Below are 18,508 nucleotides of genomic sequence, written 5' to 3'. Positions count from 1 at the left end.
TTGAAAACTTAGGAGTTGTTGTCATTACTCAGCTTGTTCCTCTCCAACCAAGTCTTTGTTCTTGATGCCTTTCAAATAATCAATTTTTGTATGCAATGGCTTGAGCAATAAATTATTCCCAAGATTTTACTTTTGGCATTCTCAATAATTTAATGTTATCTTAAACCTATATCAAAATTGATTGATAAGAACTTTGTCATTCCAATCTACATTGCAAGTAAGGTTTTGGAATTTAATAGCATATATGGTAGTTGATCGTAATCCTTGTTGTAAAGATAAGAGTTTGGTCTCTATTATTCTTTCTCAATCACTTTATTTGAATGTAATTATAAACACTTCTAAGAATGAATTCAAATCATAAAAGAATTATGAATCTTTTTCTATTAACAATGTAAACCAAGAGAGAAGACTTCTAAATAGAACTATGCTTATGAATCCAACTTGAGTAAATCCATCAAAGTATTGGAAAGGATGCAACCTTACATAGAGCTTGACTTGTTACAAAAATCTTTGAAATTTTGAGTTCGTTCCATCAAACTTATTGGACATACTAATTTGTATCTCCATCATACTTGTAAAAATAAAATTTTATGGATTTGGTTGTGAGATCGATCTACTTGCTTCTTTCAACTGCACCATTTCTTAATGTAAATTCTAAACTTCTTCCATAAGCATAGGATTAGTGTTTCTACATTTGGTGCTGGTGATGCATAAAATTTCCTTTCTAAAAGTATCAACAAGTTTGTGAAGATCTGTAATAGTTGTAAATCTATTTTCACTTCTACGAAGCATAGCATCTATAATTTTTTCTTCTATTTCAAACTACTTAACAAATTTAAAAGTCAAATTAGAAGAGAGTAATCTGTAACTTCTAATATTGAAAAAAAAATTCCACAAAGAAAAATAATCTACTCTCTTTAAGGAAGATATCAATGTTAAAAAACTAAACTTTTTGTTTAAAGGTACGTAATCCGCAACCTTCAAAATACAATAATAGAAGTGGAATAATGCAGTCATTTTTAAAATAAGACAGAAACAATAAGTTAGCACTCTTATCAAACTATCAAGGATATGAATTTAAAAAAAAAAATCTTTAATACATTCTTATGTCATTCAAAAAGATTAAAAAATTATCCAAAAATGGTAATATATTGAACTAGAATGGCTATTGCCAAAGACAAGAAGACTTGAAAGACTTGAAACAAGACTAAGGACTAAAAAGGCGTTGATAAGAATCAAGAAGGCTTCATTCTTGCCTCTATATATACTCTTAAGTAAGAGCTACATAATGATGTCCTATAGAACTTCCAAAACATGTTGACTTTGGAAGACATACATCTTTATTTGCATGGCAAGTTTCTTATATGTTCACTACATAGTTAGCTTGTTCCGTAAGCTATCAACATATGGTTAATTATTAATCAAGTTTTTAATCTATCAATCAAGTATAAACACATGTAAAGTCAAAGCAACATCTATAAAGCTTTTATGTTATTTTTTTAGAAAATATTATGAAATAAATCTACTTTTATCTAATTTTATTTAATCATATAGATAAATATTAGAGTAAATATATATCTCAATGACATGCAGACTCTTTCATCTTAGAAATGCAAATAAATGCATGGATTCTCAAATCTTTGTAGATGGTTTGTTATTGAAAACCTAGCTGTCAACTTGTCTTTTTTATAATGTTCCACATTATTAGAGGAAACTCTCTATTTAGTTTAGGGTTTTCCATTTCTTTTTGAATAAATAGGAAAGGTTTCTTGTGGTTAATGTACTTCGGTTGCTTCCAAACACTAAGCATTTTACCATATGTAATCTTCTAAAATCTGGGAGTGTATTTGACATCTATGATCTATGTAAAGAGTTTTCTCTAATAATGTGGAATATTGAAATGGTGTACAATGCACTAAACCCCCTGCCACTGGCTTACCAAGGACAGCACAAGGCTGACGGAGGGGCATCGCATTCCCAAACACAGGAACTGTCTGATCTGGAGGCCTCAATTCCCAAAAACCTGTCACCAATTCATACATGATCGAGAATCCAAGCCCTCTGTATGTAAGCATCATGGAGTTGTCAAACCCATACGCGTGGTTGAAATCGAATGATCTCCTGTTAGCCTCCAATTCTTGCGCGTCGAACACAGGATTCGACAAAAGGGACACTGTTTCTAAGGATCCATCTGCAAGCTCAATTTCCGTCACGCTTAATGGTTCCTTCATTCTGAGACAACCCTGGCTCGCCTCAGGAAATAACGTATCCCCGCTCATGAGAAACAAACGAGCCCCGCTCACAACAAGATCTTTTTTAACATTCCCCGAGCACTTGGGGAAATCCACATGAGTGTCCGCCCATGAATCCTCCAAGAAGTTGTAACTGAAGAGCCAATATTTGATCGGCGAGTGCTCCTGGAGGCTTAAATTGTCATCAATATGCACGGTCGTCGTCGAAATGTACAAGAGTCCTTGAAATACGACACTGTGTGCTTGAACCCCAACCCCAGCCTTGAGGCGCACATTTGTTCTCGTAAGGGGCATGGCACTCGAGTTTCGCCATTGATTTGTGGCGGACTCAAACATACACACTTCAGGTTTCTCACGCCTGTGGATGAGGAAAACCTTGAAGGTGCAAGAGACGCTGTCAACAATGAGTTTCGCTATAATACTGTTGTTGAAATCACTGCAAGGTGGATCTGGCAGTACCTGTGAGGACCTAGAAATAGGGTTGAAAATTGTCATTTCGACATAGTTAGACCATAGAACAAAGCCTCCATCCGTTGCCAGGGGATGTTTGTGCTGTTCGTCCTTCCATGTGTACCACCGCCTATCATTTAGGTCGAGTATACTCCACCCAACGATTTCTCTGGAAACCAAACTGTCACGAATCTTTCTGAGGAAACACTGCCCCATGATGGAACGATGATCTTTGTTTCCGTTCTCAGCGCAAAGGTCTCCAAACTCTGGCGTGCAGAGAGTGGAGTTCCATCTCGGGCATACAGTGCGAAACCTGCAAAATTCGGGCACGGAAACATGGGAAAGCAGTAGGTCCACCAGCGCGGTCGGGAGCTGACTCCACACATCCGCCATCACCTGCTCGTCCATCGACATGACCTATTCTCACATGAAAGCTCAACAGAAGGAACTCCGATGCCCAACAATTATTCTACGATGAAGCGATGAAAAAGATGCCGCTACTCCACAGCCTCCACACTCACCTGCAGAGGAAGAATTCACGAATACAAATGGGCTCTACAGTTGAAGAAACAGCGATTACAGGTGATCGACACTGAACCTAAATTTCTCGAGTTAGCACAACCTAGTGCTGAATGCTAGAACAGAAACCCTGATGTAACCGCAAGTGCTGACATGGAAGCCTTCAAAGTGGCCCTCGATTAGTGCAACAGAAACACTGCAGTCAGGTCTTGACAAACGTTAGATCATCCGAAATATGTGGAAGAGAGTTGGATATTGTATGAATTCAGCTTGATTACCTTCCAAGCATCCGCTCTGAGAAGATCCCACGCCGACTCGTCAACAGCCACGGTGGGCCAACCCAATGTATGCTTCGCCCCTGGCGGTTTGTACATCCTATTGAGCCACATTTCCTTTTCTGCAATCCTTGACGTAAGGGAGAAACACTCTTGTCTCCAACTGGAAACTGCCTATTCATCTATACTTGTGAGTCCCTCGTGATGACGATCTATCAGGCCTTGTTTGATGAGCTGAAGGAATCCTTGTCTATTAGACAGAACTTCTGTCATGTCAAGTAAAAGACCAGATTGTTGCAGCATTGTCCCACCGCTCGGTTCCGTTCTTTAAAAGATCCATGTCACGAGAGTTCAATTTCGCACGTTCAATGAGATGCTCAAATGCCATCCGCAATGAGTCTTCACATGAGATACCTGAATACACACATTCACTGAAATTGTGAATGAATGCAAAGCAAACTTGGAAATACGAGCAAAGTTTAATTTTTCTAATCTGCAAGCATATTAGAGTACTTGTCGCAAGGGAGGAATATGCTGTGATGTGTCGGATATCTTATAGTTTATGAAAGACGTACGACAACCTTGAATCAGAAAGCTTCAAAAAATGACAAAAATTGAATGTCACAATTGCAACATCTACTTAGTTTTGGTACCTCTCAATTGGTAGATCAACCAAGAGGCATAGGATTCCTCTTCGGTGTGGTTCTCCTTGGCCTTCATCAGCTCTATACTTTTCTTCAACGGATGAACCTCATCGGCTTACCTTCGAGTAACAATTGTCGGACATGGTCAAACAACGGAATTGCACACAAATTAGCTTCACATTAGCATTCAAGAGTCATTGACCATGAATTTCAAGCTCGTAAGTTCAATGTGCTAACTAATTGGATACGAATGTTGTTATCCGGCAATATATAGAATGTTTTCAACAAAAATACTTGATGTATTAAGAACGGAAGGAAATTCAAGAGAATTTTGTGGATGTAGGGCCAAATTTCTTTCAATATTTGTGAAAGATTGTATGAAGTTTCCAAATTTGAATGAAAGTCTAAAAATAGAAATTTAAAGCATTTGCTCTTAGATGCAAACAATGATTGTCATGTCCAAAAGAAAGGTGATCGTGCAAATGTTTTAAATTGCTAAATTGCTAAATGTTTTAAACTGCTAAATTGCTAGTGGAGGACCATGTAATTTTTTTAAGAAAAAAAAAAAAAAAAAAAAAAAAAACCATGATTGGAGGCCAATACTCCGACATGGTAAGGAAATAGTAAGGAAATAGTGATCATTCACCTTTGAAATTGAATGAGTTTCTTTCCACTTTTCCATAGCTCAATAGTTGCAACTTGTCTATTGAGAATGTTTAGAAAGACACAAGAGTAGTACTAAGTAATACACACACACAAGAGTAGTAGTAAGTAATACACACACACAAGAGTAGTAGTAAGTCATACACACAAGAAGGTTTTAAAAGAGAGAGAGCTTCACACATAAAAATCTATTGATCCAGTTGTGTCTTGTATAGAAGAAGAGAAAGGGGAGAGGATAAACAGTTCTTCTCCACTAGACTCTAAATATTGTAGCTATGGTATTTACTATAGTCTATAGTAAATATTATGGAGAGCTCGAGCTATATTTAATGTTCTCAATACTCTTCCTCGCTCATCATAATATTTACATAATATAAAATTTGTATAGAATTATGATCTATACTTTTCTGTGATCTTGCAAGTTCAATAATTGTTGCCTCATTAAAACCTTATCTAGGAAAACCTTATTGTATTTAAGGACAAAACCATAGATGAAAGAAGAAGAGTACAACATCATTTTCTTTAATTATTTAAAGAGCTCATTAACTTTCTTATTCAAGAAAAGCAAGTCGCCACATAGCAATGCCATAAGTAAGTCGACAATGGTTGCACAATAGGAGAGCTTTGGTAAAGAGATCAACAAGGTTATTTGCAGATTCAATTTTCTTAATTATAAGTGCTTGATCAGTAATCAAGTCATGGATATAATTAAAATACTTTGGATCAATATGCTTTGTCATGTTGCCTTTAATGAAACCAACTTGCATCTGTGCAATACAAGCACTATTATCTTCATGCAAGATAGTTGGAGAATCATCATATGAAAATCCATAGGTTGTTTGAATGAATTTATCAATTGATCGCAACCAAATATATTCTCGAGATGCTTCATGTAAGGCAATAATTTCTGCATGGTTGGATGAAGTTATAATTATTGTTTGTTTCATTGATTTCCATGATATTGTAGCTCCATGTCTTAAAAATACATATCCTGTTTGAGATTTAGCTATTGCAGTATCAGATTTATATCCTCCATCACAATATTTAACCAATTTTGAATCTATAGATTGTGTGTAGTATAATCCCAAGTCTTCAATACTTTTTAAATAACATAATAAATATTTGATGCCATTCTAATATCATAGTGTTGGACGTGCACTTTATCTTACAAGAATACTAACTGCAAATGCAATATCTGGTCTTGTAGATATAGCTAAATATAAAAGTGCTCCAACCGCTACAAAGTATGGATATTGATCTCCCAATATTTCTTCCTCCTCTTTGCATGGATAGTATGGATCATGACCATCACGACCACGTTCAACCATTGGCGTGGACAATAGATAAGCATCAATCATATTAAATCTTCGCAAGATTTGTCTAATATACGTTAGTTGGTAGAAAAAAATGCTACCATTTGTTAGATGCATAATCTGAAGATCAATGCAGAAAGTTGTTATTCCTAGCAATTTCATCTCAAATTCATATATAAATAGGTTAGTAGCTATAATACATGTAGATGTAGTGCCCACTAGGTAAAGATCATCAACATATACAGCGATGATCACAAAACTAGTTTTATCTCGTTTGATAAATAAACAAGGGATTAGTGGATCACTTACAAACTTATTTGTAATTAAATAATCTCAAAGACATTGATCCCACATGCATCCAAATTAATTTAAACCATACAAGGCCTTACATAATTTAATACAATGATATTATCTTGGAGCGGGTCCATTTGGAATTCCTATTTTTAAGCTAGGTGGAACTTTCATATAAATATTTGTATTAAGAGAACCATATAGATATACAATTACTATATCCATCAGATGCATCTCAAGGGTGGCATGAACTGTCATTCCAATAATATATCAAAATATAATTGAATCCATGATTAGAAAATATGTAGATTCATGATCAATGCCAAATCGTTGAGTAAATCCTTGAGCAATAAGACGAGCTTTATAGCAGGTTATTTGACCTTGAGCATCTCGCTTGCACATTAATACCATCTTATATTCCACAGGGCGAGATGTAAGAGTATCTACAATTCGACCAAAGACTTTCCTCTTATGCAAAGAAGCATATTTCTCCTCAATAGCAGTTTTTCATTTTGACCAATCAAAGTGATGCATCGCCTCCTCGATGGTTTGAGGTTTAGGATCGTCTTCTTCGCAAGAAAGGGCTTTTATAATCATACATGAAAATGATTCTTTTACCGTAATAGATGATCTGTCCCAAATATCATCTATAGCACAATACAAAATAGATAATTCTTTACTTAACTTCTTCTTATTCCTTCCAATTCCAAGATTGTTTTTCATAGGAATTAAAGGTACATTATGTATGGATATATCATCATGGATTGGTAGTCCTGTAGGATGAGTGGCAATTTCTTGAAAAATAATATGAGGATTAATCAATATTATAGCTTTCTTTTTACGTGGTTGCTTATCTAGTCCACGAGTTCTTTTAATTGTTGTTATTATAACTTGAGGTATTGTAGTCAATGGCACTGCAATCTGAGCAGGTGCATTCTGAGCCTCATTAATAGGAACTCTTGTAATTCTACGTGCATCATTGAAGCCATCAGATGTTTCATCTGCGATCCATTTTAGATGCAAAATCTTAGCAACTTTAGTTTCTGCCAAAGATGTCCTAGGATCGGGATTCATTGTAAACGTTTCTGGTGCTTCAAATACAAATACTTTATTTTTTTGTTGATTGGATACTCTCCCTTGAAGAAATAGAAATATGTTTTCTTCAAAACGGTAATTTTGTAAATGTGCACATAATAATGTGCCAGTTAATGGATCAACAATACGAAGAATGCTTAATGAATGAAAACCAACATATATGCCTTCTTATCGATGAGCTCCAATGGTATGCCATTGAGGTTCTGGTACTGAAATCCAAGCACAACAACCAAATACTCGTAAGTGAGATACATTTGGAATACGACCCAAAATGAGCTCATGTGGTGAAACAATTTAAAGAGAAGAAGGGTGGAGGCATATTAATGCTACAACATGTAAAACTACATGACTCCACATAGATGCAGGTAAATTTGCTTGAAGGTGGAGTGGCCAAGCAATGAGTTGTATATGCTTTATAAATGACTCTGCAAGTCCATTTTGAACATATTCATACGGAACACAATATGTCAACTCAATTCTTGTTATAGTACAATAGTCTTCAAAAGACTTTGATGCGAATTATTTTGTATTATCCATACGAAATATTTTTATAGGATAATCATGAAAATGTGCCCGAAAATGAATAAGCATAGATATAAGATTTGTAAATACTATGTTTTGAGTTGATAATAATGAAATATGTGATTGTTTACTTGATGCATCAACAAGGACCAAAAAATAACAAAATGGTCCCGATATTGGATTAATAGGACTACAAATATCACCATACAAACTTTCAAGAATTGGTGGTAATTCTTGTGGAAGTTTCCAAATTGAAGGCCAAATAATCAATTTACGTTGCATGCATGCACGACATAATTCCATAGAGTCTACATCCACATGCTTTAAATTGTATCCAATTATAAATGGAATGATCTTTCTAAATAATGTAGATCCTGGATGTCTCAATCGTCCATGCCAAAGAAAAACACGACTCTCTATGATAGATGATGCAAAATTAAATATAATGGGAGGCCGAATTACAATTTGGTATAAACCATTTTCTATAACAAAAGCTTTTTTAATATTTTTATGGTTCTTTGTAAGAACCAAAATCTCTTTTCTATTTAAAATGGTGGTTGAGAGGTGATAATCATTAATATGCACATCTTAGTAGCTGATTAGACTCCAAGGTATTGAGAGTGCAAAAATCGCATGTTTACATTTTATGATGGAACCTGTAGGTAATTTTACCATCACTGTGCCCTCTTGGAAACAAAATGCATTTGTTCCAGCCATATTCATCATATTTTTAGTTTTCCAAGTTGAAGATTTTTTAATAAAAAATCATCTATCTCACAAGATAGTATGTGTTGTTGCAGAATCAATGAGCACATCATTTGATTCATCATTAGAGATTTTAACATTCATATAAGCCTCTAAGTCATCAACACCAATTGAATCCATCAACACATCCATGGTATGAACTTCACGAGCTTCAGCTCGTAGTTTCTTATTTTCTTGGAACATTTTAATAAAATATTCTGAAGTACAACACGCATGTACTAAATATCCAATCATTCCACACTTATGGCAAGAATGCATCTTTGATTTTTATTTTCTACTATAATTAATAATAGAATATTTATTCTTTTCATATGGGTAGAAATGGTCATGACTATGACTACTCTGATACTCATGAGCACGTTTTCCATGTTTATATAATTTTTTTCTTAGACTTTGAAATATTAAGTGTATGAGATTTTGGAATTGTAGTTCCAATAGGACGAGCTTTTACATTGCACAAGGGTAGCTCATTTTGCTTCTCCATAAGAAGTAGATAGGATATGAGATCAGAATGACTCTAAAATTTCATGTTCATATATTGTTGTGCAAGCAAAGCAGATACATGAGGAAATATAGAGAGAGTTTTCTCAATCATTTCTTCTTCAGAGATGCTTTGTCCACATAATCGTAATTGTGAGATAATACTATACATTTCACTATTGAAAGCATTTAAATTTGAAAAATCCAAGAGATGTAAATGTGTCCAATTATGACATGCGCGTGGATGGAAAATAGTCTTTTGATGATCAAACTTGGATTTAAAATTCTTCCAAAGTTCTGCAGGATCTTCCATTTTCAAATATTGATGTTATAATGTAAGTATAAGATGACGACGAAGGATAAGAAGTGCTTTCTAACGAATAGTAAGAGGAATAGAAATACTTATTGTATGAGGTTCTTCAAACATAATGGCATCCGAGAGTTGTTCTATAAATAAATTTACTTTTGCCATTTTTACCTATAATAGATAATTATTTCTATCTACAGTCAATGGTAGAAATAAAAGAGCTTGAAAATGTTGGGATGCATTGGTAATAGTTGAAACCATAGTAGAAGCAGTTGAAGATGTTGAAGCACTTATTATGAATAAATTTGTAAAGAAAATACAAGATCAAGTAGAAAAGTTGAGTAAAATATACCTTAAAATATAAAGTCAAATAAAATGATAAACTTGAATTTAAAAAATAATTTATATATATATATATATATATATATATATATAGTTTTAATTAAATTGTGAATTAAGGCAACAAAACAACACTAAGATGGCAACAGCAGGTAGTGGTATGGTCATAGGGTGGTAGCGGTGATAGTGCGACGGGCGGCAGCGATGGCAGGGTAGGTAGCAACGGCAGCGACAACAAGATGGATGGCAACGGCGGCAAGCGACAGGCAGCAACAACGAGTAAGTGGCAATGGCAGGGTGGCAGCAGCGACAAGGTGGCAGGCGGCAGCGATAGCAGTGAAGTCAGGAATAGTTTGGCGGCTGCTCAGTGGCTATTTGGCAACTATTTGGCAACAAGCGCGGGGTGCAGCAAGGAGCAAGCTGGGCTAGAGCTGGGTTGGATCAAGTATTCTAAGCAAGTATTCTAAGCAAGGAAGGCAGAGAGTGGAATAAGTGCTTTGAGCAAACAACTAATGTGTAAGGAGCCATCAAGAAGAGTAGCAAGATCATAAGGCAAACACTGAGCAAGAGTAGCAACAGGTTTGAAGAATCAAGACTAGAGCAAAAAAAAAATTGTGATAGTGTATAGAAGAGAGTCGTGCTGATAACGTATTGAGTATGTTTAGAAAGACACAAGAGTAGTGGTAAGTAATACACACACACAAGAGTAGTAGTAAGTCATACACACAAGAGGGTTTTTAAGGAGACAGAGCTTCACACATAAGAATCTATTGATCTGGTTGTGTCTCATATACAAGAAGAGAAAGAGGCGAAGATAAACAGTTCTTCTCCACTAGACTCTAAATACTATAGCTATAGTATTTACTGTAGTCTACAATAAATATTATGGAGAGTGCCTGCTACATTTAAGGCTCTCAACATTGTGATAGTAATTCATCAGGCAATCATATTGTGGGCAGCCCCCACACCATGAATGGAGCCCATTGATGGATCCTGTATCTATTGTCCAACATCTTCTGCATGGACAGTCGCAGGGCAGTCGCCACAGCCACCACAGCCACCCCTTTCAACATGCGTTGGTAGAAGCGTGACATTAGTTGTGTTGTGGATTTATCGTCAACTTCCCACTGGGACACTACAGAGCAAGGCACTCCAGCCACCATGAAAGCACGCGGAAGGTTGAGCACACCCTCTACTGTAATCTGCTAGTTTTAATCAGTGGTTAGAATTGATCAGAAACTCAATGTTAGTATACGTCTGCATCCCAGCAGCGGGGAAATGCCCTGCAAAACTATGTGTGCCCCGTCTGCACCTGCTTAACTGTCCACCAGCTGGCCCCGCTCTTGCACTCGGATATAGCCATGGTCAACAAGTTCCATAACTACCATCATCAACATCAACATCCACCCACCCCAGCGAGTCCATGAGCCCCCAAGTTGAACATCGATGTGGATGATGACAGAGATGAAGCTCATTAATGTAGGCCCCCCATCAGAGTTGTCGGAGGAGGGTGGGTGCCGGCGGGGCATACCCTGTTGCGGGGCATACCCTGTTGCTAGGATGCTGACTTCTTTGAGCACACCTGGCATTTGAGCTTTACAAAACCACTACTAAATCCAACATTAAACTCACCTCTCCTTTTCCAGACCCACATGCACTCAAGACCATCATGAGTGTGCGTCACTCAGTCATGACTCCGCAGAAAGAACACCATTAGATGGCGTTGAACTGCTTGAAGCCATATCAGTGTGGTCGAGCTTTGAAACATGTACCCTTTTGTGGCGGGGTTGCGAAGAGCAGCAAATGGAACCGTGGTAACAATCTGTTTGACGCCCCAAATGTGAACTTAATCAAAAGAATTAGAGTAAACTTTATGGAGAATAGTATTAGTTCATTACCTGACTGGGGCAAATCACCAGCTTGTGCTCATGCTCCATGCCGTCCAAAAATCGAGCCACGTCAGGCGTAATCAGTAACATGTACAATTGCTCAAGATCATCGGCAACTTTTTCTTCGTCGTATTCTGTCAAGCTATTAGGATCCATAGACTTGTGCAAATGGTTGAGTAGGGATTGCAGCTCCATTGGATTCCTGGGAAGGGGACTCATTAGCAGAGATTCCATGAGTTTACCTTTTGCCTAGAACAACAGATATGTTCACATAACATTAATTGAATCTGATCGATCTGAAGTCCACATCCAGCACAAGAAGTGAAAGAAGCATATAATAAACTACTCACCGTCCCAACTCCATACACTCTTCCAAGAGTCTTCTCACGAGATATCCAGTCACTCTCTTCTTCACAAAAATACTCCAAGAACACAGTGCCGTCGCCACAAGCATCAAGACTTGACGTGATGACGTTCCACGCATCCTAGCAGTGGACAACAATCTGGTTTCATAAGACTGGACAGGCATGTTGAATCGTCTTTGTACCAAGCATGCATTAAGACATGTATACGCGTCTGTTGCTTTGTTCTCAAGAATCCTTACCTCATCATTACAGTCAAATGCACAATAGAATTGCGACAGTGTTGACTGAACTAGTGAAGTACCTGGTTGGAAAAGAATGACCACATTCACCAATCAGGTACTTCACCCAGTTATTTCAACCAGATATTTCAGATAGTATAAATTTCGCAGTTACTTTTATATTTACTATGTCATGATCATGACAACATTCAACTCACCAAGTTGGGCACTTAGCTTACCGCTACGGTGAAGGTACCGTAGCACATGTTGGAATGTGTGCAACTTGTTTGAACGCAAAAACTTGGGCGAAATTTGTGCTAGAAGTGGCCAGGATTCAGACCCTAGAAGTCGGCCACTGGTAGTTTCTGCAAAGAGTAATTACGTGCTTGCAAGGAAAGTTTGCACTCTGGCGACATAAAATAAATCTGACCCTGCCTTTTTTACATAATCAAGAGCTTTCGCAAGCAATTTAATTGCTTGTTCCAGATGAGTGAGGTCGTTTCCATCAGATACCATATTTTGCCGTGTGTAGAATTCGGTTGGATTTTCACGCTCATGACGATGGCCAAACTTCTCATCATCCTCCTCTTCTTTTTTTTCCTCCGCACCCTCCCGAGGACAGCCAGCATGACGTTCATGTTGACAATGAGGACTCCAACAATGATGCTTACAAAGTTTAAGTGACGTACTCGAAAAGCTTGTTTACTCTTTATAAATGAAGAACTTCAACTGTTTTTGTTTAAATAGCAGATTGTGGCACAAGTCTTGATTATAAAGCAAATCGCCCATAGCTGTAGCAATCTTACTAGGAATATTCACATAAAAACGATTTCTTCTTACCCAATCACTCATCTCTTGCAGATTTCCGATTGCATCTTCGTGCCTGCACATAAAAGAAATTAATTGAGACACCCAGTCCACATTGATCCGACACATGCACAACACACTCCCCTATTTCCAAGTCTTGTATCCAAAAGCCGTCTTTTGCTGTTGAGAAATCTAGCATTAAAATTTCGAAGGTAAAGAAGGAACTGTAACAGAATCTTAAGTTGATGGATTTCTGCACCACTATTATCCTGTTCTAGTATCACAATTATCAGAAGTAAGTCAGTCTACAGCACAAGTATGGGTCCTAAAGGAATCTTCAATTTTAAGAATCTCCAAAATTTCAACTTCCAGTAAATCACTTAGGAAAAATTTGGTAATCTCACCAAGTCTGAGCTCCTACGGGAGTAAACTATTTCTTCTATCATTCCTCTCCGACAGAAATGTTAAACTACTTTATTTTTCGGTTGTAGGTCTCTCAACCTCTAACACATGATTAAATGATAATCCAATCATGTGGTAAGGTTTTTATTGTTGCAGCCTTTACGTTTCTACCATGCCAGCAAAGCGGTGGAAACACAATATCAAGCGACTGGAAGATTTGGCATACCTCGCGGAATCCATGGATCTCTGAACTTTCCGATGTAAAACGAGGACATCCTCGTTGGGATTATACAAACTCCGATCTTCCATAAGCTTCTTAAGATCTTGAGAGAGAATCTTGATCATCTCGAAGTCATTGCGAGTGTTACTTTCACGCTCTTCACGGCTTGCAGCATCGCCGCCAGAGGCACGTAGTTTAAGTGATCTTATTACGTGATGCACATTGGGTAGCATGAACTTGGCGTACACATCCTCTTCATCGACCAAGGTGGATGATAATCCCTCCAGCTTCACGATTAGCTCCTCAGCCTTCTCACGATGAGTCCCAAAATCAGCACACAAGCTGGCTTCCACAACCAAGCATTCCCGAGTTAGCAACTCCTTCGTTCTGCTGTCAGCTATGCATTCGATGCAATTTTGCCACTCTCTGAGCCAGAACCAGACTTTTTCTATCTGTCCAAGCCTGTAGTACTGAATGCACAGGATATCACAACAACGAGCCTTGACATCGTCCTGTGTGCATTCCTCACTTGACAGCCACTCAAATGCCTCGTCCAATACAGGGATCGTCCTGGAACCAATCGTAGTAGATGAACCATTTAAAGTAAAATTTTAAATTTATGAAGCCCTCAAATCTTGATTTGTGATTCTTAAGCCATCTATCTAAGATGTATATTATTCTTGCAAAAATACTGTTAGTAACAATGTGTGTAAGCACTGAATTGTTCTTCCTTTTTTTTTTTTTCTTTTTTTGACCTCATACTTTTGAACAAATTATTGTAAAAAATTGTGGAACATATCATCATAGTAAATTGAAAAATTTAGAAGATGGAAATATACATTCTAATCTTAATACTGATAATAATTTTTGAGATGATAAAGAAACTTTACAAAGTAAACAGATAGAAGAAAAACATATTAGTGAAGAAAAAATAGACATACCTACAAAAGAGTTAAATGGGCGATTTTATATAAAAATAATAAAATTAGTTTTCAAGATAATTACTCTAAAATCAAAGTTGATAGCTCAACATAGTCTTATACTATTACAAAAAATAGACAAAGACATTCATTTACTATTGACTAGAAATGCATCCAATTCTATTTATTGACATATGGTTTTTAAATATAAAATAAATAATTTAATCACCTTCATTAAAATATAAATAGAGAGGTGTATATGCAAAAGAAGGGAAGAGATACATATATATATATATATATATATATATATATATATAATATAAAATTATATATAATAATAATTTTTAATAATTTTTTTCATATTATATATTATTTTTTATTTATAAATATTAGTCTATTGATGTTTTTATTTGTAACATGTGTTTTGAACAAATTTATACCATTGAGACTTCAATGTATAAGAATTTAAATATATAAATATATAAATAAATAAATATATATATATATATATATATATATATTGTTTTTAAATTTTAAATATGCACATATGTATTTTAAAATATTTATTTAATTCCTTGAAAATTAAGCATACAATAGTTGATTATTTTCATTACAATTTAATTCATATCAATAAAATAATAATACTGTATATATCTTTTGAAATAAATAACATGTATTTTTATGATTATATATATATATATATATATATATATATACACAAGCAAAGGTTAAACCATGATACTTTTCATTCAAATATAAAATTGATTAGGATTATTTTACTTACTTTTTGCTATGTTTTAAAGGTAAGGTATGTATGAAAAAATTATAAAGAAATATTGTTTTATTAATTTTTTGAATATGAATTTGAAGTTCAAAATTGTTAATACTTAATTTTAATATTTTATTATTATTATTACTATTATTTATTCATTGTCTAATTTTGATACATCTTGCTCATATGTTTTATTTCTTAAATTTTATAATTTTGTATTCATGTCTTTTAAAATAAAATATCTGTGAATAAATCGTGTACAATATACGTTCCGTCTCGTATCAGATACGTATACCCGACACTCATCAAAATGGGTATATACCCCTTTTCTGATGAATGAGGTCCGAAACAATTCTGAATAAGACCGTGTCATTGGGCGTTTGTGCACCAGTTCGCGGTTGTCCACCTCCGGCACTGTTTGAGGATGATTTGCGGCACTGCGTTTCATGAAATACTTTTTGCTACCCAGCGGTGCAGGTCACACTTAGCGCTGAAACTCCCACACACTCATAGTCGAGGGGTTCGGCAGGGGCTTCCATATGTCTCTTTCGATAATGATGCTGAACGTTGATAAGGATGAGGGTTTATGCTGAACGTTGATAAGGTTGAGGGTTTAAGGTTTAGGGTTTTGAGATGAACAGGAAGATCATAAGCGTAAAATTAGAATGCATTGAATAGATTGTGGGAAGAATTGCAACAGATCCCGGTAGCGAGATCCTTGCTAAGGGCATAAGAAGTAGGGGTGGTGATCATTTGGTGTCTCTATGTGAAGTTTGCCATGTTTTGACTGAAGATGGTTGAAGAGGCTACTATGGCGGTATTAGAAGAAAAGAAGGTTCAACGCGATGTGCCCACAGAGCAACCCAGTGTCAAATTGAACCGACGTATGCTGAAGAAGAAAAAGCAGCTTTTAGCGCAAGGGAAGGGCACCAAGAGCGAGTATTTTGACGTGTATGGTGCTGACGCGAAGGCCGAAGTGGTGTTGCAACCTCCAGGGCCGAATTTGAGGCTGACTTTCCAGGACTTGCAAGGGTTGGTGCTGTGGGTGCTCGCAGACGGCGAGAGTCCCAAGTGGGTATCTGTAAAGAACAAGCCGCTCGTGACGAAAGTTGTGATGCTACTTATGCCGGGATTAGACGCGGCACTTTACATGGAGCATCCTGCACTATTCAAAAGCCTCTCTCAGTGTTTTGGGGTTCCTCGAGCAGCCGTTGGGGTCAGTCCCGTGGCGACTTCAGCACAAACAGTTGAGGCTCTTCTTAGTTGCCCGAAACCGCGAGTGAAGAAGAACCTGAAGAGGGCGCATCCTGAGAGTTCAAGCTCAGATAGTGAGGAGGAAAAGCCGGTCCAGAGCGTTATACCGCCAGTTGAAGATGTGAGGCGTGGAGAGGATGGATTGATGCGGAGGCTGGAGAATGAAAACTCCAAAGAAGGACACAGCGTAAGTGTTAACGGTCAGCCGCCTTTTCCTGCTTCATATTACACTCTGACGGCTCGGCAGATACACGAAAATGGATACCCGAAGGTTGTCGAAGGGGAGGACGTTCAACCAGGTTTTGTTAGAACTCTGCCTGCCGCAGCAAATGTGACGCCCTTGGACATGGTCGCCGTCGATTGTGAGATGTGTAGCACATGTGAAGGGTTGGAGCTCACCAGAGTATCACTTGTGAGCTCGCAAGGAATTGTTTTGCTGGATAAGCTTGTAAAGCCAGGAAATTCTATCACTAATTACAACACACAGTACAGCGGAATTACAGCTGCCATGTTGGCTGATGTTACGACGACTTTGACAGATGTGCAAGAAGAGATTTTGAAGCTGGTGCACGCGGAGACGATATTGATTGGTCATTCTGTTGAGAATGATTTGGCTGCGCTGAAGATTTTGCACCCCCTTGTCATTGATACGGCGTTGCTGTATCATCATCCCTCAAGAGGGCCCACGCGCAAGCCTGCTCTAAGAATGTTAACTGGGCGATACTTGAAACGGAGAATACAGAGTGACAAAGGAGGCCATGACAGTGTGGAAGATGCGCGGGCTGCAATGGATTTGACTCTTCTGAAAATCAGCAAGGGTCCTGGATTTGGGAAAAGGTTGAAGCCCAACTTCGAGAGTCTAATTGAAGTCCTGGGACGTCACGGTTGTCGCACCTCATTAATAGACAGGCGGCCCATCCTGCACCAGTACGCCGTAGGGTCATGCAATGCAATCATCGCAAATTCAGACGAGGAGGTTTGTTTTAAAGCGGTGAAAGAGGTCAAGAAAACTGCTGTGGACTTCGTTTGGGCTCAGTTCACGGACTTAAATGCGTACTATGAGGACCAAGCGCGAGCCACGGAGGACTGGTCTATTCGCATGGCTGAAATGGCTGCCATTATGACCTGCAAGCAGGAACCAGGGTCAGCTGGTATATCGCTACCCGAAGGTTTGCGAACAGTCTTGGCTAGATTGGATGACCGCTTCAACAAATTCTACGACGCATTAGAACCTAACACCTTGCTCATAGTAGCAACTGGCCATGGCGATACTAGCAGTGTTCGACGTCTGCAGGAGCTCAAGTGGAAAAGGCAAGGCAGCTCACAGAAATGGAGTAGATGCGACGAAGACGTTCTGGAAGAATTTGCTGCTCGAGCAGAGACTACTCTCGTCTTCACATGTATCAAGTAGTCTCTATGCTGATTATTTCTTGGTGGAGCTACTCGTGTTTGTGAGAAATGCGGACCAGTAGCCTCTGGGCGAAGTTTACTAAGATCTTTATGAGTTGTGTCTATGCTCTGAAGATGATACTTAGTGGAAGAAACTAAGCATGCAGGATGCAGATAACAATGCAGGCAGATTTCCTCTATCACTAGCATTTTTTGAATATTTTTGGCAAGCTTCTATTGTTTGGCTTAGGTTCGGTAGGTTGGACTTTAGTGTACAATATCATCAAATTATGTTGTGGATATCTAAATTCCTTCATATTTCACAATAACATTATTTTTCTGGCAATTTCCTGGAAA

The 18,508-nt window shown here is 37.4% G+C and overlaps 4 protein-coding genes across 5 annotated transcripts; 1 reads left to right on the top strand and 3 right to left on the bottom strand.

The window, feature by feature from the left end:
• Positions 1 to 1,811: 1,811 nt before the first annotated feature.
• On the bottom strand, positions 1,812 to 3,116 carry LOC112284984 (uncharacterized). Its single transcript, XM_024525412.1, has one exon. It carries the CDS (start codon positions 3,114 to 3,116, stop codon positions 1,812 to 1,814), a length of 1,305 nt encoding a protein of 434 aa, XP_024381180.1.
• A 7,557-nt stretch (positions 3,117 to 10,673) lies between these two features.
• LOC112285069 (uncharacterized) lies at positions 10,674 to 12,692 on the bottom strand. Of its 2 annotated transcripts, XM_090251984.1 has the most exons (4): positions 12,627 to 12,692; positions 12,155 to 12,289; positions 11,814 to 12,006; positions 10,674 to 11,117 (listed from the first exon to the last, which is right to left on the bottom strand). In XM_090251984.1, exons 2-4 carry the CDS (start codon positions 12,286 to 12,288, stop codon positions 10,860 to 10,862), a joined length of 585 nt encoding a protein of 194 aa, XP_090108110.1. In that variant the 5' UTR covers position 12,289; positions 12,627 to 12,692; the 3' UTR covers positions 10,674 to 10,859. The 2 variants fall into 2 exon arrangements, with proteins under 2 accessions (XP_090108110.1, XP_024381345.1); XM_024525577.3 differs by lacking the exon at positions 12,627 to 12,692 and having other exon boundaries at positions 12,155 to 12,396.
• Positions 12,693 to 13,076: 384 nt separating this feature from the next.
• LOC149988563 (uncharacterized) lies at positions 13,077 to 14,557 on the bottom strand. The gene is made up of 2 exons (XM_090251985.1): positions 13,823 to 14,557; positions 13,077 to 13,270 (listed from the first exon to the last, which is right to left on the bottom strand). The coding sequence occupies exons 1-2, from the start codon at positions 14,047 to 14,049 to the stop codon at positions 13,090 to 13,092; spliced, it is 408 nt and encodes a 135-aa protein (XP_090108111.1). The 5' UTR covers positions 14,050 to 14,557; the 3' UTR covers positions 13,077 to 13,089.
• Positions 14,558 to 15,882: 1,325 nt separating this feature from the next.
• LOC112285211 (small RNA degrading nuclease 5) lies at positions 15,883 to 18,508 on the top strand. The gene has a single exon (XM_024525875.3). The coding sequence runs from the start codon at positions 16,302 to 16,304 to the stop codon at positions 18,171 to 18,173; it is 1,872 nt and encodes a 623-aa protein (XP_024381643.1). The 5' UTR covers positions 15,883 to 16,301; the 3' UTR covers positions 18,174 to 18,508.

The sequence above is a fragment of the Physcomitrium patens genome, chromosome 7 (assembly GCF_059467195.1).
Source record: "Physcomitrium patens ecotype Gransden chromosome 7, ASM5946719v1, whole genome shotgun sequence".
Lineage (NCBI taxonomy): Eukaryota > Viridiplantae > Streptophyta > Bryopsida > Funariales > Funariaceae > Physcomitrium > Physcomitrium patens.
This window is presented reverse-complemented; position numbering and strand designations above follow the sequence as displayed.

Excerpts from the sequence above, each read along its gene's own strand:
- LOC112284984 (XM_024525412.1), bottom strand. The coding sequence starts at position 3,116 with ATGTCGATGGACGAGCAGGTGATGGCGGATGTGTGGAGTCAGCTCCCG.
- LOC112285069 (XM_024525577.3), bottom strand. The coding sequence starts at position 12,333 with ATGCCTGTCCAGTCTTATGAAACCAGATTGTTGTCCACTGCTAGGATG. Across the intron at positions 12,007-12,154 it reads GAGTGTATGGAGTTGGGACG|GAATCCAATGGAGCTGCAAT; the intron begins GTGAGTAGTTTA and ends TCCCCTTCCCAG. Across the intron at positions 11,118-11,813 it reads TGGTGATTTGCCCCAGTCAG|ATTACAGTAGAGGGTGTGCT; the intron begins GTAATGAACTAA and ends TAAAACTAGCAG.
- LOC149988563 (XM_090251985.1), bottom strand. The coding sequence starts at position 14,049 with ATGCTACCCAATGTGCATCACGTAATAAGATCACTTAAACTACGTGCC. Across the intron at positions 13,271-13,822 it reads AGATCCATGGATTCCGCGAG|GCACGAAGATGCAATCGGAA; the intron begins GTATGCCAAATC and ends TTTTATGTGCAG.
- LOC112285211 (XM_024525875.3), top strand. The coding sequence starts at position 16,302 with ATGGTTGAAGAGGCTACTATGGCGGTATTAGAAGAAAAGAAGGTTCAA.